At 41.7% G+C, this 27,579-nt stretch overlaps 1 protein-coding gene across 1 annotated transcript in view; it reads right to left on the bottom strand.

Annotated features, from left to right (window-relative positions):
• The window catches only part of KIF20B (kinesin family member 20B), a 66,060-nt gene that overhangs the window by 31,992 nt on the left and 6,489 nt on the right, over window positions 1-27,579 (bottom strand). Inside the window, 13 exon segments of the mRNA XM_044420023.1 lie at window positions 1,037-1,193; window positions 3,945-4,067; window positions 4,260-4,321; window positions 5,791-6,013; window positions 9,694-9,847; window positions 13,913-14,052; window positions 15,960-16,262; window positions 18,095-18,257; window positions 19,849-19,995; window positions 20,102-20,170; window positions 21,681-21,792; window positions 23,449-23,643; window positions 23,868-23,925. Coding sequence (XP_044275958.1) covers window positions 1,037-1,193; window positions 3,945-4,067; window positions 4,260-4,321; window positions 5,791-6,013; window positions 9,694-9,847; window positions 13,913-14,052; window positions 15,960-16,262; window positions 18,095-18,257; window positions 19,849-19,995; window positions 20,102-20,170; window positions 21,681-21,792; window positions 23,449-23,643; window positions 23,868-23,925 — 1,906 coding nt within the window.

Raw genomic sequence — 27,579 nt, 5'->3', positions numbered from 1 at the left:
GAGCAAGATAGATACCCTTACTGGTAGAATACTCTATGAACTTAAATAAAATCCATTTTCTAACTAGAAGGACCAATTTAGGATTTTTAAAAATGGTAAAGAACCATCTGTGGGTAGAGCCTGCTGTATCGCTTTTCCAGCAAAAGCTCTGAACAGATAATTTTCCACAACTGGGCAACTTTTTTTAACCTTAGAAAACACAAAAAAGATCCAAGTTATAATTTCATATTTTAATTATATTGTGCTATTAATGTATTGTACACCAATTTGTATAAATGTGTAAATGCAGAATAGAAACCTTTGCTTGATTTTTTTAAAACTCATATTTCTATTATTCCAGTCTCTGCCCCTGTGGGCAGGATTTCTTCAACTCCATGCACTACACCTAACTGCATGGCATTCCTTGAAAATAAGTTACATAAGATGGTGGCATGATTTGTTCTGATGCTCTTCTAGAAGAGCCTTCCAGTGATCATGGATGGCTGGTGGCTGTTGGGACATGTCCCAAGTTAGAGGTTACCAGGTTGAGGAGGGCTCTTAGGAACTAGGGATGCTTTCTTTGCGTTCACACCCTGCTTAGAAACCACTAGCTATGACTGGCTTAATCTCAGACCAGAGAATCATACCATCTGTAATACTGAACAAAGAAGAGTGGGAGGAAATCTGCATGAGAGAGAGGTAAGAACTCACAAGCCACATATGCACAGGACATAGACAGACAACAGTTTGGAAGATCCTTCAACTGGAATGAAGCTTACAAGCACACACAAGTCCGAGAAGATTCATTAAATAGAAAAAGGTTTATATCTATTCTTTGAGAAATATACAGAGACCATGCAAAAAGGAAAAATCTGTTTTTCTATTAGAAATATTTATTTTAAACTTTAAAAATAAGAGCAATAAACCATTCATGCGACATGTAAATCCATGCTGTCTCTCTTTTCCTCAGACATTTATTTATGCCATGCTTTTTGGGCTCTGCAAGTAACTTTTGATCTCAGGAGTCTGTTTGCATCTGTGGAACAGGAAATGATACCTTGCTTTGCAGGTGGCCCTTCTTCCTCCTCCCTTTCTAAATAGCGTTTCCTTCCAGTACACACACATGTCTCTGTTGACTCCCTAGAATGGGTACAACTTGCTTTGTTAGGGTCGTCCTGTTCCATTTCTTGTTTAATAGTAGCAACCATGTTTTCCTGTATCAAAATAAGGAAGACAACTCTATCAAAAGGAGAGATATTAGAAGGCTACTTAGTCCTCAATCCACTGTTCAGAATTTTCTTCCAATGCAAAGGATGAAGTTGAATGAGAGTTAACTAAAAAGCATCTGCTCACCATGACAGTGAATTATTTCATTTGTTAGGAACAGACATTTTAAATATCCCATCTATTTAACTGCAACAGTTCCCTCCCTTTTAGGGCAATCAACAAGCTTTTCTTAGCACAAAACATTATTTGTGCATGTGGAAATGCATATTCTGAGTGAATATGAGAGGCCATTAGAAATCCAGTAAACTATTGCCTTCTGATGCTGCAAGGATTTTAGTTCCTTCACCCATAACTTGACAGGCTGTAAAAAAAACCAGTATTATGTACCGTTGTTTATTCCTCTCTCCTATGATGCAGTCAGCAAACAAAGGAACAAGAAACCCATAGTTTTCCAATTTTGTTTTTAGACTTTTTGTCCCGAGAAGAAAAACTTGATGAATGGTCTCTTTCCTCTCTTAATGGGCTCTACACAGTGGGGCCCATTATCTGACATGTATCCTCATTTTTCTTTATACTCCCTTTGATTACTATATATTTTTTTATTCTTCCACTCATCTAGTAACCAAAGAACATGACATAGAATAAATACACTGAGCACAATCCAGCCACAAGGCCTATAATCTCTGAACTCAGGATTACAGGCATCCTATGCAGGGTTGAAGGAATGCAGACACACTTCTGCCACCCTGAAAAATGCTTGGATGGCCACCTTCAGCCATCACAAGGGGTGTCTTTGAGAGGGAGTGAAGGAGACTGAGGCAACACCAAGATACACTGAACACTGGCAGACCCTTCACCTCACCCCCTTATCCACATATACTGTACATACTTCTTTAAATTCTGGCTGCAAGGGTGAGGAGGGTGCTCTGAGCACACGCCAGGATCCAGGCAGCGTCAGGGCTCCTCCGGCTCGCCAAATGCCAGAATAACATCTCTGGTAAGTTGCAGGATTAGTCTCAAACTCTATTGGAGCTGCCAGGGCCTTCATGAGCCCCACCTAGGAGCCCTGGGGAAGAGCTATTTAAGAACTGGCTCTCCCCTCCAGAATCGTTTCAGCACACTGGTCTCCAGTGTCTGAAGCCCTCCTCTCTGTAGAACTTGCCTGCTCCTGGACTCTGCTCCTGCTCCAAGGCACCCATTCCTCTTTATTGTCTTCCTGACTCCTGACCTCTGGCTTGTTTTGGCCATGCTCTTGCTATTGAGACTACACATGGTTTGCTTCCCTGTTTTGCTCCTGGTTTTGACCTTGGCTTGCCCTGGATAATGACTTGGATTTGACTGGTGGCTGGACTCCAGCCTTCTACCTTATTGACTGTGTTACCTGTTGCTTCTGTCTAGTGTCCCACTGCCTATGACCCGAACCATACAGCACAGAGACCAAGCTACAAAATGATGGAGATTTTTCAAACCTCACAGATGGATCTTTGAAAAATCTTATGGTTGCCTCAATACTATCTGGCAGCCATATAAATACACTGCTAAGCCATTTTAATAATAAAATGAATGAATGAATTGCTGTTACCAGATGAAACAGCTAAGATACTCATGACTAGCTTCTTGTTCATAACACATCAGTATACATAGCAATTTGTGGCTTGCTGACATATACTTTAGACTTTATGAAAAATTTAAAAAAAGTTTCACATACATGTTGCTTTGTTCCCCCCCTCCCCTCTGCATCTTCCCCCACCCCCACACTGTTCTCAGTGGCTTGTTCTTCCACTTCTCCTTCCAATTCTGTCCATTCTCCCATTCTGGTTGTGTCATGGTTTCATTGCCTTCCCCACCCTTGTTGGTTTCAAGTTGTATGAATTTAAGTCAGGGGCAGGTCACATTCTGCCCTTTCAAAATTGGAGTAAGTGATTGGGTAAGACAGCAAAGCTGGTGCACAAAAGTGATGTCACTTTCTATGCTTATATTCTCATTAGATGTTTCTATTCACAAGACAATATACTTGCATACTCAGGAGATTTTCCATTTAGACAATGACCAGATCCAGACCTCCCTAACTTCAGCAAAGTTGAAATACTGCATGACTTCACACTATGTCCCAATATTGTAACAATACATCTGCTATATCCAAAAGCACCAAAGCAAATTCTGCAATTGTGCTTATTTTTATGCGTGGCTGTTGCTTATAAAATAATAGCAAGTTTAAAACCGTGAATCTGAGAACCATAGGGATGTTCGAAACTCCTGCATGTCTTTAGAAAAACAGCAACATGATTTGAACAGCAGGTCACTTCATCACAAAACATCCTCATGAAATCATCATTTTAAGAATGGCGTTGTTTAAAGACATAGTGTGCCATGGAGAAGACTATAAGCAACTCATCGAGATGGCTATATTCTACCTCCAGCAGGATGGTTCATTACACCAGTTGCTGGATAACACATGTGAGTGGGTGCTGTTGAATCTGTGTGCTATGCATGGCTTGTTCGCAGGCAGCTGGTTGGCCACTGCATGACCAGAATGCTGAACCAGATGGAGCCATCAGAGCTTTAACATTAAACACACACACACACACACCTCTTAAAGGCACTCTTGGGTACAACTACCTGTGTGGCTTTTGGGTCCCAAACTAAATGCTTTGCCCAGAGACAGCCCTTTAGTTTAGCATTGCTACATTAACAACCAACTGCTATTTGTGAGATAACAACAACTTGGAATATTAAACACTCACTGGTTCTTTGGTTGCTTCCAAGTGCTTTATCAGAACCTGTAGCCTATTTATTTCATCATCCTTTTTCTCCACAAGTTGACTTAGTTCTTGTATATGTTTGTTCTGTAGCGTCATTTTCTTCAGAATAAAGAGAAAAATGTGTTTAAATATTAGACATGACAACTGAACTATAAGTGATACTTTGAGCATCCAAAATATATCAGGGCAAGTTCAGAACATCTTTCCCAGCTTCATAAACCTGGCATCAGACTCAAACAAGCAGAGTGTGATTAGGTTAAAAGTGTATTTAAGAAAGCAAAACAACACTACCTCAGTAGCATCTTGAAGAACTTTAGCAGATTCATTCAATTTATTCTCTTGCATTGTCTCCACTGTAGGATAAAAGGTTTGTATAAAGTATTAAATAAATGTCATAGAAGAAAAAAGTGTGATTTGTTTTGCTAGGTAATAGACAAAGTAACTAACTGTATTCTTACATTTGTTTGATACTCCAAAATAGTGCATTTTTCCTTCTCTGTAAAGAACTAGTAGAGACCCAATGTCCTGGTTTGGATGATTATCATAGGTTAAACAAACCACGGTAGCTTGCTTATGCTACAGCATGTACCAGACATAATTTATATCAGCACCTGCCCAGCCTCAGCTTGCATCATACAAGCCTGTTAGAGGGGAAAACAACCCCTCAAAGAATCCTTTATGTGTAGCTCAGAAGGGTGACCTGTCACATGTCTTCCTACTCCACTGTTGGGAGGCCCGCCTACCACAGCCTGGCTATTCCTACCAGTCATGCCCAGTGTCTTACTCTAAAGAAGGAAGCCTTGGGGAAGGAAAGCATCTCCCTGCCACAGGTGGAAGAACATCTTGGTACCACCACTGGCCTTGACACGGCAGCTCACAAACCATGAACATACAGAAAATTTGCTTCCATCTGATAGAAGGGTGTCCAGACAAACACACAGATAGAAGGACTGGAAAAGAGGCAGAGAAAAGCCACCGAAAGAAAGACAGAAATTCTCTGAGAGAGTGAGCAAGCAGCTGTTTGGGCTCTATTTCTCTCGACTTATCACCTGAGTACATTATTTAGCAGGAGTGATATGTAGCCACATTTCATAGTCTAAGATTATTGTTTTGTTCCCCACAAAAATTCATTAACAATCACCATCTTTTAAATACATCCCTACTAGTCAGCCTCTTTTTCTAAGAAAAGCAGCCCTGTGTAATAGAGAACCAGTTCAGGGCTTTCTGGGAGCTGAAGGGTTAGCCCAGGATATGAAAGCCCTCCACCCCTAGACTGTGGTTCTTTTTTTAATAAATCCCTTTTGTCCCCAGGCTTGGTTGTCATGTGCCGAATCCAGTGTCTGGCCTGGGAGGTTCGGTTTCAGGGAAGCCGAGGGGAGAAAGACCCCTGCCAGTCTCTGGGAGTCAGGGACTCAGGGACAGCTGAACATCACACCCTGTATTCCTTTGGTCATGATCACAACCTTCAGTATATACCATGTTACGAAAGCAAGATTTTCTCCAGTTCTCACACAGCTTAGCTCAAATTCAGTGGGTAGCCACAAACATGCTTTCCATCAAAACAGGTTCAGTTAAAACCAGTAATGTCTCCAAGTGGGATCACCAATACACTTTACTAGTTTAGTAAATCAGGCAATGACCAAGAAATTTTTCTAGTTCATATCTCCACTAAGTATGCATACATGATTCAAGGATGATGGGTAGCTGTTCAAGAACCATAACCCCAAAGCTCACCTTAGATGTATGATCCAGATGCATACTCTTCTAGATCATTGCCAATCTTTTGCCATTGCCAATCTTTTGCTTTTTTCGGAAGGCCTACCTTTATTGCTGCACGAGAGTGCCTCTTGAGCTTTGGATAACTCAGCTGTAACTTCAGCCAATTGTTTTTCAAGCCGCTCAATTGTTGCTTGGGGTTCCTCCAAGGCATCGAGCACTCCATAGGCCATTTCTGCCTGTTGCTTAATATCAGCAACATTCTGTTGCAGCGATTCAACCATGCAAGAAAGATCAGCAGGATTTCCCAGTTCTCCAGCTTTGCCCCCCTTGTTGCAAGACACAGAATTTTAAAAGGAGACAATGAAAACGTGCTAATAAAGCTCTCTGCAAGCTAATTCTCAGCAGTCTCCAAGTGAATAGAGTTATGTTATCTGTTAAAAAGCCTGAATTTTCAACTTGCAAGCATCAGCACTTTTAAGCAGCAGTAGACAATAGCCTGATGTCATGCATGTGCACACCCACCTCCTATGGACAGAAAGGTCTTTCCAGCAATCACATTAGCTTCCAGTGCCGTTTAAAAATAGTACTGTGGGCAAGAAATAGGCCCAGGGTCCAAATCTGGGTTTCCTCAGATGGCTACAGCTCCCTCCCACAGATTTATCCCTTTCTCCTCAGTCGCTGATTGTTTGGTTCAGTTCAGTTTTTTCTCCATTCTAAAAGGCTGCATGTCCTTCATGGATCACTGCCTTGTCGTGGCGAAGGGGCTTGCGTAGCTCAATGAAGCTATGAGCTATGCCGTGCAGGGCCACCCAAGACGGACAGGTCGTAGCAGAGAGCTCTGACAAAACGTGATCCACTGAAGAAGGAAACGGCAACCCACTCCAGTATCTTTGCCATGAAAACCCCATGGACAGTACCAAAAAGCAAAAAGATATGACGCCGGAAGATGAGCCCCTCAGGTCAGAAGGTGTCCAATATGCTACTGGGGAAGAGCAGAGGGCTAGTACTAGTAGCGCCAAAAGAATGAAGCGACTGGGTCAAAGCCAAAAGGACACTCAGTGGCCGATGTATCTGGTGGTGAAAGGAAAGTCCGATGCTGCAAAGATCTATACTTCATAGGAACCTGGAATGTAAGATCCATGAATCAAGGCAAGCTGGATGTGGTCAAACAAGAGATGACAAGACTGAACATCAACATCTTAGGAATCAGTGAACTAAAATGGACAGGAATGGGTGGATTTAATTCAGATGACCATCAGGTATACTACTGTGGGCAAGAATCCCTCAGAAGAAATGGAGTAGCCTCCATAGTCAATAAAAGAGCAGGAAAAGCAGTACTGGGATACAGTCTCCAAAATGACAGAATGATCTCAGTTCGAATCCAAGAAAAACCATTCAACATCACAGTAGTCCAAGTCTATGCCCCAACCACTGGTGCTGAAGAGGCTGAAGTTGACCAGTTCTATGAAGGCCTACAACACATTCTAGAATTAACCCCCAAAAATGATGTCCTTATCATCATGAGGGATTAGAATGCTAAAGTAGGAAGCCAAAAGATAACTGGAATAACAGGCAAGTTTGGCCTTGGAGTACAAAATGAAGCAGGGCACAGGCTGGTAGAATTTTGTCAAGAGAATACGATGGTCATAGCAAACACTCTCTTCCAACAACCCAAGAGACAACTCTACACATGGACATCACCAGACGGTCAAAACAGAAATCAGATTGACTATGTGCTCTGCAGCCAAAGATGGAGAAGCTCTATACAGTCAGTAAAAACTAGACTAGGAGCTGACTGTGGCTCAGATCATGAGCTTCTTGTTGCAAAATTTAGGCTTAAATTGAAGAAAGTAGGGGAAAGCACTAGGCCACTCAGGTATGACCTAATTCATATCCCTGATGAATATACAGTAGAGGTGACAAATAGATTTAAGCAATTAGATCTGATAGACAGAGTGCCTGAAGAACTATGGATGCAGGTACGCAACACTGTAGAAGAGGTAGCAACTAAAGCCATCCCAAAGAAAAAGGAATGCAAGAAAGCAAAATGGCTGTCTGAGGAAGCTTTACAAATAGCTGAGGAAAGAAGGGAAGTGAAAGGAAAGGGAGAAAGATACACCCAATTGAATGCAGAATTCCAGAGAATAGCTAGAAGAGATAAGAAAGCCTTCTTAAATGAACAGTGCAAAGAAATAGAACAATAGAATAGGAAGGACCAGAGATCTCTTCAAGAAAATTGGAGATATGAGGGGACTGTTTCTTGCAAAGATGGGCATGATAAAGGACCAAAATGGCAGGGACCTAACAGAGGCAGAGGAGATTAAGAAGAGGTGGCAAGATTACACAGAAGAACCATACAAGAAAGAGCTTAATGTCCCTGATAACTATGATGGGGTGGTCACTGACCTCGAGCCAGACATCCTGGAATGTGAAGTCAAATGGGCCTTAGGAAGTCTGAGCAACAACAAAGCTAGTGGAGGTGACAGTATTCCAGCTGAGCTATTCAAAATCTTAAAAGACGATGCAGTAAAAGTGCTACACTCAATATGCCAGCAAATTTGGAAAACTCAACAGTGGCCGCAGGATTAGAATAGGTCAGTTTACATTCCGATCCCAAAGAAGGGCAATGCCAAAGAATGCTCAAACTACCGCACCATTGCACTCATTTCCCATTCTAGCAAAGTCATGCTCAGAATCCTACAAGCTAGGCTCCAGCAGTATGTGGACCGAGAACTACCAGAAGTACAGGCAGGATTCTGAAGAGGGAGAGGAACTAGAGATCAAATTGCCAACATACGCTGGATCATGGAGAAAGCTAGGGAGTTCCAGAAAAACATCTACTTCTGCTTCATTGACTATGCTAAAGCCTTTGATTGTGTGGATCACAACAAATTGTGGCAAGTTCTTAAAGAAATGGGAGTCCCAGACCATCATGGCATCCAGTCCTCTCACTTCCTGGCAAATAGATGGGGAAGAAAAGGAGGTAGTGACAGATTTTATTTTCCTGGGCTCCAAGATCACCACAGACAGGGACTGCAGCTCAGAAATTAAAAGACGCTTGCTCCTGGGGAGGAAAGCTATGGCAAATCTAGACAGCAGACTAAAAAGCAGAGACATCACCTTGCCAACAAAAGTGCGTATAGTAAGGCTATGGTTTTCCCAGTTGCAATGTATGGCTGTGAAAGCTGGACCATAAGGAAGGCTGAGCGCCGAAGGATTGAGGCCTTTGAATTGTGGTGCTGGAGGAGACTCCTGCAAGTCCCTTGGACAGCAAGGCGACCAAACCAGTCAGTCCTAGAGGAGATCAACCCTGACTGCTCTTTAGAAGGCCAGATCCTGAAGATGAAACTCAAATACTTTGGCCACCTAATGAGAAGGAAAGACTCCCTGGAGAAGAGTCGAATGTTGGGAACAATAGATGGCAAAAGAAGAAGGGGACAGCAGAGGATGAGGTGGCTATATGGAGTCACTGAAGCCGTTGGTGTGAGCTTAAGTGGACTCCAGGGGATGGTGGAGGACAGGAAGGCCTGGAGGAATGTTGTCCATGGGGTTGCGATGGGTCGGACACGACTTCGTGACTAACAACAACAAAAGGCTGCATAGCATTTGCTATGACTTAGTTATTACCACAACAGCTTTAAGATACCGTATGCCAGTATTCAGACCCCACCTGTTTCACTTTCAACCCAATCCACCACTGGAATTTGGCTGTTCCATTCCTGAAATAGAATTACCCCTAAACTACTTATTTTATTATTATGTTAGATTTATAACCTATTTTTTTCCTCTTATGAGGGACCCAAGGCAGTTTATATAGTCTTCTTGCACTGCTTTTATACTCATTACAACAAGCATGTGAGGTAGGTTCAACTGAGAGTGAGTGATTGGCCAAAGTTAACCAGTGAGCTTCATGGATGAGCAGGGAATGGAGCCTGGATCACTGCTCCTCCTATGCCACACTGGCTCTGAAATACACTTCTAGAGGATAAAAGTCAGTCAGATTTACCTGCATTCCATCCAGCTGACTGGATTGTGTCTCCTGAGTCTCTTCTGTTCCTTTTCTGCCATGAGCGATACATTCTTTGACCAGCTCCTTGAAAATCTGCATACGCTCTTCACAGCTCTCCTCCATCATTTCTTCCCTTTGGTTAACAATCATCCTGATGATCAATAACAAGTGACAGAAATAAGATAGGGCTTTGTTTACATACCATGATGTCACAGAATCTGGAATCCAGTTTCTTTTCTGACTGAGGCACTGGCAACACCAGCGACTTCTATAACAAGACTTTACTACAACAAGCACTTGCAGTAAGAAGCCTCGAACACAGTGAGGCTGCAACTTTTATACTAAAGTTCTTCCCACCTTTCTCCTACCTAACTATATATTAAATCTGATATCGCCATGGTAATTGTTTTCTATTGGCTCAACAACATTTTCTTCCTGTGTTATTTCCTGGGCAACCCAAGCTAGGACAGAACCCAAGATTGCCTCCACAACCGATTGCATTAGGGCACAGTCAATAGGGAAATCAAGAAATTTAACCTCTGTCATAACTGCACCATACATTTATCTAGTTAGTGTGTGCATCACTCATTATTACAGCACTGCCTGTGTTGGAGGCCTCCCTGATTTCATTCCTCATTTCAAGTATTCTGAGTATTCTGGTCTGGAAAACCGCAGCATACTCCTATGACTAAGTTAGTTTTGGAACCAGGAATTTTTACTCATGGTGCTTCTGTGGGGGAGTCTTCACACTTTAGGTTATCAAGCCTGCTGGACAGTATGCCCTCCTTACAATAGAAGGCAACACCCCCTCCCTTCTCTGTCCCTCCTGTACAGTTTCTATCTCCGCTCCACCATTTTCCCACAATACACACTATAGCTAGCTCCCCCTTTATCACCATGTACTCCAGCTCTACCATTTTGGCCCTAAGGCCTCTAGCATTTATGCGGAAACACAGCATCCCTCTCCAGACACACACAACTTTTGTTCTGGCACTCAGCCCTCCCCAGCTAGTTATCATGTCATACTGTAACCTTGTTGCCTATCTTCTCCGCTCCTACATTTCGGCAATCAGAAACTTCCTTTCTAGGGATGATTTGACCTGAATCAGACACTGCCCAGCTCCGGTCAGCTTTCCCCCAGGATTCATTATAAAAGCTGCTCTGTCACCCGTTTCATGTTAGGTGGCAGTAGCCTGGCTCAAGTGGAGCCCATCTCTCCCAGACAGTTGCAGCTTGGCTCAATAGGTTCCCCAGAGCTTACCAAATCTGAAACCTCCCCTCTACAACACCTCTCACCCATGTGCTGAGGCTCCTCAGCTGTGTCTCTCTAGCTGGCCCTGCATGTGGACCTTGTAGCATTTTGGAGAAAGCCACCTTGAGGTCCTGAATTTCAACCTTCTACCTAGTTACCTAAACTTGGCTTCTAGGACCTCATGATATTTCTCCACATCACTGGTACCAACATGGATGACAAACACCGACGCTACTCCCACACAAGGCTGTCTAGACTGTCTGTGATATCCACAGCCTTCATACCAGGCAGGAAACTCACCGGGTGGTCTACGCTCCCATGGTAAGCCTAGCTATTTTCCTAATGATCAAATTTCCCACTACCAGAAGTCTCTCCACCTCCTGGGTGCATATCCTCAGTGAGAGAGGATATTTGCTTACCTTCCATTTCCCTCCTCCTCAGAATGACTCCTCCAAGAACCCATTTCTCCATTACCATCAAAGGGCTTTCACCCAAGAGTTCAGACCCTGCAAATTGGCCCCCAGGGGTGTCTTTATCCATCCTGTCTACCTCTCTTTCCTTCTCCAGGTTAGCAACCTTGGCTTCCAAGGAACAAATATGTTCCCTGAATGCCAAGAGCTTATTACACCTGGCATACCCATTACTTCTGTCCAGCTGGCAGATACTCATACATGTGGCAGTCAGTGCAATACACTGGATAGCACCACACTCCTGCTGGCTTTCTACATTCACAGTTAGTTTACTGGGTATTAATACAGAGAACTCTCCATTGCTACAAACAATCTCAGTAATCTCATTTTTTAATTTTAGAATAACAGCCAATAAAATGGTATATACGCAGAATAAACAGCATCAGGGCTGCCCAATTGCCTTGATCAGATGGAGTTGTGCCCTTCTTTTGAACTTAAGTTTTAGAGGGCCTATAGCTGACACAGGCCAGTCTGTGTTAGTCTGGAGACCCCATTGCAGTAGGTTCCCTGCAGTACTACCCCAAGGTCTGTTATTGTCTACTTCTGGGGAACCTGTGCTCTGGATACAGCCTGCTTCTCTTATAGCATTCTTCAGCCCTGAGTGAAGAATCCAGGATTACACATTGTCCTGACACTTGACATGGGCCTTCCCAAACTGGTTCAAGGAGCATTTTCTTATACTTCTTAATCAGACTTGATTTCCTAGCTTGAAAGTGCACTCCGATTCCCAAAAAGACAGTGGCAGGTGGTAATCAGAGTATCTGTGGAGAGAACTCAAGTGTTTCTGCAAAGCCATCACATAAACTGAGAGGTTCTTTTCAGTACTTAGAAGAAATAAAGCCACATGGGAGAATGTGTCCATACATAAGTGCATATAGGGACAATTAGAGTCTGGAGTTCAATAGGGTTTGGATTATATGCAAGGCCATCAATATTTTCTGAATCAATTACTTCTGAAGACCCATACCAGGGTAAGATGTCATTTAACTAAATTTTGGCCACCTGGGTGGCTGTAGCTCATTTGGTAGGTTAGCTTTCATCCATCCTGTCAATTGATTACCATAACTAGCAAGTCCCATTTTCCTTGAGCTGGTGGCATCTACTAAAATGACCGAAACAGGAGCCTCCAAATCTTGTCAGTTCTGATTTATCTGAGTCTGGTTATCCTGGGCATATTTGTGAATCTCCTCAGGCACATAGGAAAACCCGTTTCTACACACCACTTTTCTTCATCTGTAAAGAAGATTCTTCATTGAATGACATCTGCCCAAGTTGGACAATGAGTGGAAAAAAGAAAGAAGAAACAGCAGACTGTTTCAGGGTCATCTTACAGATGGGGCATATGATGTTGCCAATTCAGAAGATCTGAAAAGGTGATAAAGGGAATGTGGACCAGCGGGTAATTTGTTCCTCCTTCAGGTAAAGAGGTAGGCTTTAAATAGTGCCTGTAATTGAGGAGCACCATATGATCCCCCTGCCTTGGTGTAACTAAAGAGCACAAGAAGGATCAAAAGCTAAATTTAGCACTTTTGGTGCTCCATAGCAGCGATAGAAAGGATTTTTTAAAATTGCTACAGATGTTTTTTTTCTCTTTTACTTAAAAAATGGTGGGTAGGAGGGACCACACATTACCACACCCTTGGTTTAGCCCCTCCCATGGAGGGAAATCTAAACAGGAACTGATTAATCCCAGTGAGCTAAAGCTGCTCTGAACCCTGGTTCACTGTGACATGCAAATTGGCCCATACGCCGGGCATTCTTCCTGAAGAAAGATCTCTACACTGTGCTCCTTGTGCTAACCAGCTCCTTTAAAACAGTTAAATGCAAGATGCAACCAGTTTACATACAACCAAGATTTTGTCTGCCCTACCTATGCAAGTCTAACTAGAAGCTGCTTGAAATGCCACTTAGCACATAGTGGAGCACGGAGTAAATATTTACTAGGATCAGGAAAACTTTGCACTGAAAATAAAATAAGATGTCCCAAGGCAACCATCATCTTATGACAACCTTTTCCAGACTGGCACCCTCCAGATTTGCCCAACTTCATTGCTAGCTGAGGCATGTTGTGAATTGTAGTGCAATGCACTACAATGTGTCAAAGGCATCCAATTAGGGAAGGTTCTCTTATGACCAGGGGTCTCATGGAAGGAACATGTCCCCAGTCTAATTTCATCTAGTTTTTGGCATGGATGTAGCTGGGGGCAGAGGAACAGAAATGTGTTTTTTGAAAGGGCTTTGTTTTAGAAGGTCCATATTGCACCATAAATGAGTTAAGTCTGCACTGGGACATTTCACCAGTTACCGCCAGCAGGCAACACAAAAGCTTTCATGCTTACATACTAAGAACGCATGCACATTAGGTTTGCCTTCATTCCCATGTGCACCTTTTACAAAAAAACAAAAAAAAAAACACTGCTGATATGGCTTTGGCGTAGATGGTTACTAAAGTTGGACATGAACAAACATTCAATATGGATCCTGCGAAACTTACTTGAGTTCACTATCTTTCTCAGCAAGATACAGAGCACACTCCTGTGTGACTTCTTCACGGATTCTTAGCTCCATAAATAGCTTATCTTTCCTTTCTTCAATCAACTTGTTTTTCAGGTCTTCTATTATACCAAGCTGGTGCTAAGTGTGAGAACAAGGAAGAGACAATGCATGGGAGACATTAAGCATTCATTGCTGCAGCACATTAAGTAAATTTGTGGACTTCTGTCAATCATTCCTAAAGCATACTACATCTTATTCTTTTGGCCACAAGAACAAGCATGCAAACAGATAAACTTTGGTGATCAGTAAGGTAACTGTGAATATATACAATGGTGTATGCAGAAACAGAAGCACTGGAAATAGATTGCCAAGTTAGGAGGGCTAGTGAATCCAGGCTCTTGTCTCTGCCATTGCATTGATTACAATTTAAAGCAGTGGCGAGAAACCTCTTTCAATCTGAAGGCTGAATTTTAGAAAAGCTTTCGGGGACCACATTCCATTAGCAGGTGGGACTGACATGCCAAATATATCAGCATGGTTTAGCTAGGAGAGGCAGTTCACTCTTTTAAAATAGGTTTTAAGAGGTTCAACAGCCAGTAAAACACAATTAGGGGACTGGCAGAGATTGAGGAAAGAAGGCAGGACCAGGAGACAGGGGCATAGCCATCAGGGTAAACCCAGAGGATCAGGCTGGGACCCCAGGCAGGCCAGATTTGGCTCACAAGCCTGAAGTCATACCCCTGTTTTAGATAAATAAAACATATTTTATTTTGTTTTATTTAACTCAGAACACCAGATATTTAACTCAAGTCAAAATCAACCAAGAACCTTTTAAACATGATACTTATGGACAATGGCCTCTGGCCTTCCCTGCCTTCTGATAGACATGCTTTACAACCTCCACCTCAGTTCACATTTCTGTGCGGTGGAAGAAAGACTGGATGGGAAAATGAAAACTGTGCAGATGTCTATTGTATTGTGGGTCCCTGCCACTGGCTCCTTCTGCAGCCCAGCTGAGAAGTAATAAATCCAGCCAAGTAGCTTTATTATGCAGAACTTACAGACAAGCTAGTCAATGGAGACAAATGTTCCATATGAGCTTTGAGTAGTATAGGACCACTAGGCTCTCATTAGTTTCTTAAGTTATAGCATCATGAAAGAAAGCTAAGCCCTGCTCTTAAGGTAGATCTTTCCACAGGGAGGTCTCCCTGGCTGCCAGGCTCTTGAATCATGTTATATTGCATTGCATCCCTCTTTTTTAAAAATCTGAAACCTAACCTTCAGATCTCTGATTACCAGTCCCTCTCTCTTTTTTATTGGAACCCTCTATTCCCAGGGTTTCTGAAGGCCCTGCTTGGCTTCCATCTGAAAAATGAGACTGCAGTTGAATGGCCTCCTCCCTTTCCCTCTTCCTTCTATCTCTAGTTCCTGTATCCTTGACAGCTTGGCAGCATCTTTCCCTTCCCCTTCCAATTTGGTTCCCAAGTTTGCAGGTGTGTGGGGCCCAATCCCTATGTATACAGAATTACAGACCATCAAGCCAAGTAACAGAGTAGAGCACATTAATTTGAATGAAAAAGGTCCAAAGTATGTACCTGCCCCATCCCAGGTCCCTGTCAAGTCTTTCTCCTTTGCCTGAAAGAATGCTAGCTGAGAGTGATCTCAAATTGGCAGCTGCTCTCACAGGTCTTAGTACATAGGAACACAGGAAAAGCCATCAGATCAGTCCAGCGCATTTGTGAGGTTATGTGGCTTGAAGTCAGCTTTCCCATCCACTGCAACTTTCCACAGCCCCTATCTAGTCTACAAATCTTCGTCAAATATTCCGAGATCTGGGGGGAATACAGGAGGTTGTATGGGGTAGGTGAAATCTATTTCCCTTCTGCAGGCAAAACTATTGGATGCAACCCAACATTTGTGAAAAAGTTTGAGTAAGAGTTATCCTAGGAAGTTGGACTATAATTACACAGAACAAGCCAAACTAGATGTTCAAGCATTCTGCCTTTTTGCTACTATAAGCCAACATAACTATACCTCTGACATACCTGATACTCTTTTTTTCTCACGATGATGTAATCTTCTTCATATTCCACATAGTCTGGTGTTTTTCGTATCATCTCAGGCTCATGCTCCTTTGCAGCTGTATTTTCTCCAACACAGTTTGCTTCATGTACCCCACTTCCATCTTCCACTAGTTCTTCTTCTTCTACCACATCTTCCAGTGTCCTTTCCCAAAGTATAGTGTCTCTTTGAATGTGTAAAGAACCACTGTTCATTTCTGATTCTGCTTTGATATACAAGTCAAAGGGCTCTTCTTGAGGAGTACTAGAAGAGTCTAGGACCATGACCTATTTAGGAAAGAAGTCAGCAACACATTAAAAGCCATTGTTGAATAGTCCCATTTAACTACTTATGGGACATCCCTATCAAATAAAATCCCCACTATTTGTTAAAAAATCAGGCAATCCCCCATTTTCTTCTAGCAAAACTCAAGATTAATTATATATAGTTTATTATGAAATTATATATTCATAATAATTTTTCTGCTGTATCATGTGTAGGGAAACTGTTTCAGCCAGAAGGTCGCTTTTCACTCAGAGAAGCTCCTGCAGGCTACATTTCAGTGGTGGGCAGAACCAGAGGAAAAAATGGGAGAACCCAAAGATACAGCATATTTTAGCTTCAAGTGCTTGCTGCCTGTAACTAAGCTTAGGAGAAGCATTCCAGCTTTTCAGATTGAAGATAAATACTATGCAAAAACTACCAAATGATATGTTGTTGGAGGGAAAAGAAACAGGGCATGGTCCTCTGTGTAACCCCCAGAGTGCCAGAGTTCACCCCAGGACTTGAGCATCAACAGATGATATAAATCTATTGGAGTCTTAGACTGGAACTTGGCAGATCTGGGTTCTAGTCCTCTCTTGGCCATGAAGCTTACTGAGTGACTCTGAGCCAGTCATGTACCTCACAGTGTTGTTGTATGCATATAAATAAGTTGTATATAAACCATTGTGTGTCACTTGCACAAGGGAAAAAAGGCCGGACATAAATGTAATAATCAAAAATGTAAATAGATCAAAAGGACATGATGGGTTAGGCAATTTTTAATAGGGATACACATTTATAAACTGCAGAAAACACAAGTTGTAAATACAGCAAACAAGTACAGAATAAATTGCTTGTGTTAGTATTACCTGAGTTATCTGTATTTGCTACATTTAGAGGACAGGCAGATTGAAACTTTTAAAAATATCTTCGCATTATTTAAAAGTAGGAACATTTGGTTGCTTGCTTTTAAAGTTTTTTGAAGTGGCTTTTAAAGTCTTATTTAATTCAAGGTCTTCAATTTTCTTCTTATGTATAATTGATTTAAATTGTAAGCTATTTTGCTTTCTTTATTTGCTTAGAGAAAAGAAGAGGGCCTTCTCAGTGGCAACTACCAATTGGAGGAATGCTTGCTTCCTCTCTGCTATCCTTTCAGGAGCAAGCAAAGATCTTTTTATTCAAGCATGCCCACTGGACAGTATTTTTATTCAGTACTCATTAAGTCTGCAATTATGTCTTAATTACTTTTATTTTATTATTATTGTAATCAAGTTAGCTTTATAATTGTAAGCTGCCTTAAATGCCATTTCTAAATAAAGAGTATAAACATAATTGTATAAGCAGGAGCCAAGGATGTTTTTTCATGCATCAGCTCTTGTAAATAGGAGGTTAATTTCATTTCTCCTCCCCTGCTATACCCTGTACTACTACTACTTCTCTGAATTAATCCTAACATTAACTGCAAATCTTCTCCCTGCCCTCATTAATTCTCCTTACAGTAATTCCAAGAATGAAACTGCAGTTTTCTCAAGGATCAGCATGTAAAGCATTCCAATTTGCACTCAAGAATTTAAGACAGCATAAGTGAAAAGCCATCTGACCATGTGTTAATATTCCAAGACAGAGGCTGTCATCCGATGCATACTTATGTGTGTGGAAACCCAATGGAGCTCCTGCAGAATTTACTACATTCTGCTCACTCCAACGTCTTAATTAGGCCACTTGGGGCACTGCCAGGGCAGAGGTCAATAACTTGGTCCACAGCCACTGGCAAGTCTGTAGTTTTTGGATGACCTGATGAGCCTAGAAACCTGCTACTTTATTTCCAGCTAGTAAAACATCTAAATGCACTTACTTTTTGAGCAATGGCAGAAAACCCGAGCACATTGAGGGTTTCATCATATGAGGAGGCACCCTGGTTGACGTTCACTATCATACACACCTTCCCTTTCCCATTGAAGAAGCCTTGAAAGAAGTGAGTTAGCTTACTCTCGCGGAAGGGGATGTGCTGCTGCAACCTGGGATGGAACAAAAGGAACACAGCATGTTTCCAAGCAGGTAACACCATTCACAACAGCTGCTAGCTTTTTACACCAAGATTAGCACAGAGATCAAAACAAGCATGGGCCCCATTCAGGTTTGTTACTTGCCTCCTGCCTCCCAACGGAACAAACAGTTGAAAGCAACTCATGTGACTGCAAAGACATGGAGACAAATGGCAAGGACACATAAGCGATGCTGCTGTTCCCTGAAAGTTTATGGATTCCCCATATGTTTATAGATGTGGGTCTCAATTCATAACACTATGGATTTCCATGGGAACAATTAAATATATCTAATGCCTCAAATATATTTCTCTAGACTTAGAATATTATACTGCAATAAAAACCAATATAAAACTAAGAAATATATCAGTTCAGAATAGAATACACTCCATCAAGTATAAGATTAAAACCATATTGCAAGAAGTCATAAATATTTTTGGCTGAAACCTACAGATGCTTACAGATACGGGGTGGGGGTGGGGGGTGGAATCTAAAAATTCTCAGCTCTCACCAGCCTGCCATACTGCCTGGAGAATGCTGGAAATTGTAAGACCTTTTGACCGTCTAAACAACCATAAGATTGCAGTCTAAAATATTTAAAAATAATTTTAATGGATAAAATCAGTGCTTTTTTTGTAAAAAAAAAAAAAAAAAGGTGCCGGAACTCACGTCGCCCCTCCAGCAGTAAGCACTCAGCGTGCAACCACACACACCAATCCCAAGCTGAGCAGAGCCCTCACTATCTCACTATCAGATAGCAGACACAATAGCAGCCTGCAGGCACTATGTTAATGATGTTTGCTGCTGATCTGCTGTTCAAAATCACTTCGTAAAATCCATTGGAAAAAAAGGTGCCAGAACGCCGTTCCGGTGTGTTCTATGACAAAAAAAAAGCCCTGGATAAAATACTTTACAAGCTGTGGCTATGCAGCAAGCTTGAAATAGCCTTCCATTATTAAAAGAGGTGTGCTATCAGCAAGCTTTGTATACTTTGGATCTGTATTTCAAAAAGAAAAGAGCCACATATTATATTATTCTTGTAATAAATTGTAAATTGCTTGTAAATTGTATAGCTGATTTTAACAATTGATCAAGAGCATCACAACACCACCTATCATAAGGATATGCCTGGCCAAAAAAACTGAAAGCCTTATGTTTCACATAAAAGAAACCTCAAGCAACACTTGAAAGAAAGGCTGCACGGATGCTTAAGAGAGCATCTGGATAAGGCATCTTCTGGTCCTTGGCAGGATGCCATCTTTTTGCGTTCCTTCTGTTTGCTATTATCCCTACTGTATGGGGATGATGAGGTGGCAAGCAGAAGAACAGCGGGGCTGACTCTTAAGCTATCTGTGTTCTACTGGAAAGTGCACAGTTGGGATATTTCACGTTAAGAAATGAAATTTCTCTCCAGTAGCTAAGTGACAAAAAACTCAACAGCAGTCTGCACCCGAACTATGCACACATCTTCTTCCCAGTTGGGGCTTTTCCTGCTCTTTTTCTCCATCACAAAGAACAAGCCATAAATGATTGACAGATACCTAAAGACTCTTCTAGAACCTACTTTGACTGCTGGCTGGTCTTGAGGGCACTGATGCATTTGCCCAGAATGAGCAATGAAGTGTTGATATTCCCACTCTCTTTCAGTCTTTCTCCTTCATTGTGAGTTCTGGTACAACGCTCTGAGCCAGCAAGATCACAGAGAAATAATCTGGAAGTTAAAAAATCCACAGAAAGAGAGTAGACCATTCAGGTTGTCCCATGTTCAAACATTCAAGACACTTAAGATGATTTACTTCAGCACCAAGATCACTCACTCATTGACTCGCATCACACGTGTTGCTCCAGAATCAATTTTTAGCATTTTCACAGTGAATATGCTGTGGCTGAAAAAAGAAAACAAAAGGAAGTAACTTTTAGTATCACAACCTTCAAACACTATATTTTAAAGAAAACTTTTAAAGATGTTTAATCCTTGAGATACTGCTACAGTTCCCAACTATGCTTCAATCAGTTTAATTCTAGCTAATAAACAGGGGTCAAGAAGTATTTATGCCAACTGAAGGAATGGGACAGGGAGCGTAGGGTCCTCCAGATTTTGTTGGATGGCAGCTTTCATCACCCCACCACTATAAGCTATGCTGGCTAAGACTGATGGGAGTTGCAGTTTAACAGAGTCTATGCTTCTCATTCATGCTTCTTCACTGCCCCATTAACCAAGTGTTTAACAGTAAAGGGTACACAGGCTGTGTTTGGATACCATGATATATACTGAGCAAGATGTGAATGAGTTTAGCTTTCCTTTGCAGCAGACCCAGACAATGGGTTACTAACCGAGACCTGCATTAAGTGAAGTGTATTGCAAAATCCAATAACTAAATCCTAGCCAGTAAGCAAGTTTAACCCATTCGTGAGAAGTTGATTCTCAACTCAATACCTGCACTCCCCTACAAACTCAAAGTACTCCCACCCAACTTTAAGGCCAATCCAATCCACTAAGGCCAATCATTTAAAGCATCTGACACCCCTCAGCAGATCTGCCCATTTTAGTTGATGCTGGATGCTTGGATTAGTGATGGCTGACCTGCCCTCCTCCTCCTCAGTGGCCTCACGTTTTTCTTCCCACATTGTCTGAGCTGTATGAGTCTCAACTACCACCAACCTGATCTCTGGGTCCACTGGCCAACTCTTCCTTGTATCAGTCAGAATGGGTTCCATATCCATTGAAAGTTTTTTTTGCTAGAAAATGGTCCTAGTCGCTACCCTAGATTTCCTCTGGCCTTGCATGCAGCCCTTCTTTTCTCCCACGCGGCAGAGTGCAAAGGATTTCTCTTTTGATTAATCACAGATTGCAGTGCCATCCAGAGTGAGAACTGAAGCATGCCTCAGCTATGGTTCATGCAAAGAAGCCAGCTGTAGTAAAAGGACAGCTTGAAGGTGCCTTGTTGAAACTCACCCATAATTAGCACAAACCTCAGTTTGCTTGTTTGGGTGACACAGCAAGCGATAGTTAATTGGAAGCACCGGTGGAAACATTCAAACTGCTCTGCTCATCCATACCAGAGGAGGAGTGAGCAATATGTGAGCACGGAGGAGCCTGGGCTCGCTCACATTTCAGCAAAGCACGGCTTGGTGTGCTGTCTGAATGCAGCTAATGGGTCCTTATCTATTAATCATTTATAATTGTCTAAAATGTTACAGAAGGCTGATAGTAGAAGCTCCCAAAATGCAGTAGAATCTTTGAACAAGTTCAGAACATCTGAACTGCTATTTTTAAGATGCATGCATGTGCTAGAAAGGGACAGGAATCTTTACATTTGGCTTGGATAAGCTTTCTAAACAATATAGAAAGCAAACCATAATGCGAACTCAGATTAAACACGAACTATTTATTACCTTCTACTGGAGTTGGCATTCAGTTTTGTTGAAGCGAAACTCTGATGCTTCAAGCCTAGTTTCATGAGTTTAAAAGCTTCTTTAAATTGTGAAACATGAATCCATTGCAGATCTTTAAGGAACAACAGTTACTTCAATAATTATTGAAAAAACAAAAATGTTATATATACATACAGTCAAGAAACTTGATGGAAGGGAGAGTATTATGGGCATTTACTTTAGGAATTCCAAAAGGGCACCCCCTGAAGTGACAAGAATAGTCCTCAAAATCACATCTACCCCCTCAGCCAGTTCATTGCCTTTTTTCATGGCAGAAAGCTGCCGAGAATAAGACCTGCTCCTTGGGGATATTTATAAGAAAGAGAAGAAGGAAAAGAAGCTCATGTCATGCTTCTCTGCCCAGCAAGACAATCTACATGCCCAAGTAATACATGTAGACTGCCTGGGGATGTAGGTAAAATGCATCCAAATCTGCACAACTGTCTTTCACAGCCTTATCTTCATAAAGCAGACTGAGTGAAACTTAAAATGCAGTAATATAGAATGAGCTTCAGTTAAGAAATGCATAGTTGATCACAGCATTCCTTCGATGACAGAAAAGCTTTTCAGAAAATGTTTACTTAAGAGTATAATCTCATGTGCTTTCAGACAGAAAGAAGTCTTGAAAGTTTAGATTCTTAAAAGCCCAAGATATTGAGGTAAGGTCACTTTACCCAGTTTAAGAGACTCAGGAAGTATTGAAACAAGATTAGCTCTACTGACAACAAAAAAGACCCAAGTAGAGTAAAATACAGTCATGGAGTGTTTATGTATGTATTTATTTTTGCATTTATATGCCACCCACTGTTCCTAATGGAGTCTCTGGGTAGCTTACAATCTGGGCAGTATAGTCATCTATCTCTTTTTTAATATTTCAGTTTGTATTCTTTTCAAAACATTTCTAATATCTTTTGCAGCACCCCCTTAGGCATATCTGTTCAGAAACAATGTGTCCATACTCCCAGATAAGTGTATATGGGATTACAGCCTTGTCACTAATATTGCATGCCTTTAATTTTGTATAGTCTCTAGCTTGTGCACTGCCTATTGGGGTAGGCACACTTCTACTTTGTGGGATCTATGTAGCATTTCTGCTAGAACATCAAGATACACCAACTGCCGTCTAACACAAAAATGTTGTGTCCCAGAAACCATACGCTGGAACAGCCTGCCTGCATGTGCACGTGCGTGCTTAGATCAGGGATTTAAATGAAAAACCAGCAGCCAGACCTGATCAAAGGAAACCAATTATGAACCTCCTGTTTGTATTTGACAGAAAGGAACACTGAAGTTTCTAAGCAGGAAGTACAGGTTGAGCCACTGCAGAAAGGGGGTGAGGACTGAAATTGTACTGACAATAACGTAGTTCAATTGCACAATTTTAGTAACAGTGATTTACATTATTGGCAGCTCTTGCTGATCTACTGCATATCACCAGGAGATCTACCAGGAAATCCTGATATGTCTTGTATCTGGCACATATTATAACACTGCTCTGTACTTTTACATTTATTCATACATGTGTGCACATGTGTATGCATGACCTAAGCTAATCCAAGAAGTACTTAGTGGGATGGATGGGGAGTGGGGGCAGGGAAAGAAATGCAAATTCTTTCTTTGCATCCCAAGGATAAATTGGATTCTAGTTAAAGAAAATCTACTTCCTATTGGTTGCACATAGCATTTTAGGTCTATGAAAAATGTGGTCACTGATCAAGATGTCCATTACCTTTTACATATGAACAGCCCTTTATATCCTGTGCGAGGCGCAGCACCTTCCTTTTCTTGTCGCTGGATACTGGGAGCAACAGGTCATAAATAGACTCATTGTAAATTTCACAAAATGAAACCCAGATAGAGAATTTTACACCTCTCTCCTCATCCATGCTAGATTGTTCGGCTTCTTGTATGGGTTCCTCCAGCCCTGGCAGAACATTGGAGTTACGTTAGTATTTTACTGAAATTAGCTGTATGTGACACTGCAGTGTACAACGGTGTTGCTTGATAGCTCTTTTTGCAGTGGAAGAGCCCAGATTGAAAAAGCACAGATTTGAAATATCAGAGAGAGTCTGCCTTAGCATACTAGTTCACTCATTCACATGGTACTGATGCAGCTTAACATTTTGCTCTTTCAGACAGACAACTTACCTTCAGAAGGATCAATATTTCTGCTGTGATTCCTAGTAATGTCACTTGGGTAATCTACCTGAAAATTAAGAGGAACAAAGCATCACAAGCATTCATATTATAGTATTAGAAAAATTAGGACACAATAGCAGAGGTGTGCACAACCTTTCTATCTGCAAAAGCCATATCCTCATACACATGGAAAAAGGACCTGGGACCTCCCTTGCTTAAATCTTATCTCTCATCAAAGAGTGGCAATAAGAAAGGACTAGGCAGTGTCATCTTGGTAGCCAAGGACAGGAGTCCGACAGGTTGCCATAAATGCACTCATTTGCATATTGCCATGTATGTAGCAACTGCAGTAATTTCACAGGAGTCTACGTAAAAGTGATTGCCTAAGTAATATTAAAAATACTAACTTTCAGAAGTCAATGGAAAAATATTTCTATTTTAGGGCATTCTGCTGCAGTATAACCATTATTTATCAATAGGTGTTCCTAACTAGTTAGCAAACCTGAAGCTTGAAATTTCTGCTTCAGAGAGTGGAGGGGGGTTTGTCTGATTTGTTTTTTACAATTCAAAATTGTTACCCAAGCTTTAGGTGTTCCTGTCATTGTGCTGTGCTAGACATTACTACTGGTGGCCCTTACTTAGGAGATGGGACTACTCACTTAGATTGGCTCTTATATTTTGGTGTCTTTTACATAGTAATGGGATCCATCTACGGTTGTTTCTTGCAATGTTTGGCCTTTTAGATCAGAATAATTCCATCTTCTTCATGCCCCTGATAAAATGGGCTTCTTATTCTTATTCATGTCCCAAACAGAGCCTTCATGGCACCCTACACTGGCTTGGGCTACAACACTTTTGATAGTCATAAAATATTTCAAAAATACATGGATTGATGGGCCTAGGAAGAAAGCAGCAACAGCCTAGGAATAGCTCTCTTAGAAGCAGCCGTTTTCCACCTGCTTGAGTATGTAGAGTGAAAAGGCAATCCTTGGCATACTGTCTATTAACAAGGTAGGCAGTAGCTCTTAATTACATCCCACTTGTGACCTTTCTTGGAAAATCTGGGATCATTATTGAATGTATAATGAATGAATGTATATACACTGCATTTATATCAGGCCTGTTTCCCTCTTGCAAGGAATCCAAGGCAGTGTGCATAGCTCCATTGCATCTTCACAACAACAACCCTATGAGCTAGGCTGGGCTGAAAGTGAGTGACTGGCCCAAAGTCAGCCAGTGAGCTTCATGGATGAGTAGGGGATAGAACTTGGATCTCCTAAGTCCCTAGTCCAACACTTTAACCACCACATCACACTGGCTCTCTGGTCTGAAGGCACCTAAGGCATTCACCATGTTGAAGCTAAGCAGGCCTTGGGCCAGCCTGAGCTTGAGAGGAGACCATCTGAAAACTGCATGTAGCCACAATGGGAGAAAGGTGGGATATAAGTGGTGTAGTGGTTAAGAGCCAGTGTGGTGTAGTGGTTAAAAGCATTGGACTGGGACTCAGACGATCTGGGTTCTAGTCCCCGCTCAGCCATGGAGCCAAGTGGGTGACTTTGGGCCAGTCACAGACTCTCAGCCCAAGCTACCTCACAGGGTTGTTGCTGTGGGGATAAGATGGCAGAGAAGATGTAAGCTGCCTTGAGGAAAAGGCAGGTAGGAAAAAGGCAGGATATAAATCCATCAATAAATAAATAAAATATAAAATAAATAGTAGCACATAAGGTAAGGATGAATCTATAAAAGATGGAAGAAAGAAGGCATTTCAGTGGATATGATCATCCTGCTTGGCTTCATCCAGGGATATAGCCCATCACTTTACTGATGGCTTGAAAACAGTCCTAGCCTATCTCCATGTCCAGCCTTCACTGACATGCTGTCCTCCAGAAGTTCTGGATAAGAATTCCCATCAGTCACAGCCAGCCTAGCCAATAGGAGGTGCAATTTCAAGAGAGCACCATGTTTGAAAAGATGTTGAATCCTACATTATTCTTAGGAATGACAATGAGCTTTAGCAAAAGCCCTGCTGACAGCGGTTCAAACTGCAGCAGGGATTAGAAGAGGAAGAAAAAGATGCATTCCATATATTAGGCAAGAAGACAAATCATAGGATCAAATTATAATATTGCAGTAACTCTCTGCACAACTGTCATCCTAGAGTGTCTGCTATTAGAATCCTATCCAGAGCAAATAAACAATGTGTGTGTTCTGTGTGCATAGTTCTTCCTTGCCTGGAACCTGGGATACAATAACATACTCAAGCTATTTCCCTACTCCTTCTTCCTGCTGATCAGGGCTACAGCCATGGGTCCTAATCACATGGATTCATGCTGTAAACGAAAGCCCCGCAAACAATAGTTTGTCCTCATCCATGTTTTTAGAGATGTTTTGAGTTTTTGGAAGGATTCATTGTTGCAGCAGGGCTACTGCAGAGGTCCCACCACTTACCCACATGCTTAACATCAAAGGAATAGTATAAACCTTAGTGATCAGGAACCAAAGTGTTCTACCACATGGAGGAGTCTGTACATGTAAGTGGTAAGGCCATTAGGACAGGGCCGAGTAGAATGAATCTGTTTCCCCTTTCTACACAAGGAATGGTCGCAGAGCAAGATGAGACTAGCAAGACATGTTTGTATGTTGCTCTAAAGAATGGCTTTCATTTACTACATGTCTATACTGCTCAATAGCCAAAATTTGTTGGTTGGTATATGAAGATTAAGGGCACAATCTTATGCTAGTTGTCTACATGCCAGTTGTTGTCCTTTTTTTCTTTCCAAGAATGCATGAATTGCATCTTAAAAACCAGAAAGACACTTTATGCATAGTATAAAAACTGTCAGATATGTAAACAGACAACCCCCCTCAACAATTATACATTATATACCTAGACCAGGGATATTCAACTCAGGGCTTCCTGGAAGTTAATGGTGCCCACAAAGCTCCTTACTCCCCGACCCTTCAGAAGTTTTTATTAAAAGACTTAAAGAAAAAAAACCATTTTCTCCCTTCTTCTTCACAGTATCTAGGACCACTATTTCTACCCCCACCACCAGCACCTCTTCTGACTAGCCAAGTCACCATGGCAGCCATCATGTGATGGAGCCACAGCTTCTATGAGAGCCATTTTGTGCCCACAGCAGCTTCACTAATTCCCAGATGTATCTACAGGTACAAGAAGGCCAAGAATCTCCAACGTAGCTACTTTTCTCAATGAATAAGAAGAAAATACAGGGCCAGATACAAACCTTCCAAATACCTGAGAGTGGAAGAAAGTCTTAATCTGTTTCTTATTATTGTCAGTTTTATTGTTAGGATTGTTTTTAATTTGTTTCACAACTGTCATTGAAAAGTAAAGATAAACATTTCTTTAAAGACAGAGCATAGACGGAAACACTGTCACTAAACTAAGATTTGGCAAAGCTGATTTAGTTTCACAGAGAGACAAGGAATAGCGACAAGGCCAGCAAGGTCTTTGTTTCTTGCAGGAGAATTAATTTGTAACACATTACAGGCCGCATTTTCCCAGTATGCTGGAATATCAAAACTGTGCTTTGCAGAATTGCACGCTTCCCTTAAACATACAAAAGGGTCTGTTTTTCAGATTGCATGCAAAACATTATACGAGGATATGCCAATCACTGGGTTCAAGCACTGGCCACACTTCTCAAGCTGGCTGTACAGGGAAAAAAGGAGGAGGAGGAGGTAGCAGTCTGTAGTG

This window comes from Varanus komodoensis, unplaced genomic scaffold (genome assembly GCF_004798865.1).
Source record: "Varanus komodoensis strain SLA01 unplaced genomic scaffold, ASM479886v1 scaffold11, whole genome shotgun sequence".
NCBI lineage: Eukaryota > Metazoa > Chordata > Lepidosauria > Squamata > Varanidae > Varanus > Varanus komodoensis.
This window is presented reverse-complemented; position numbering and strand designations above follow the sequence as displayed.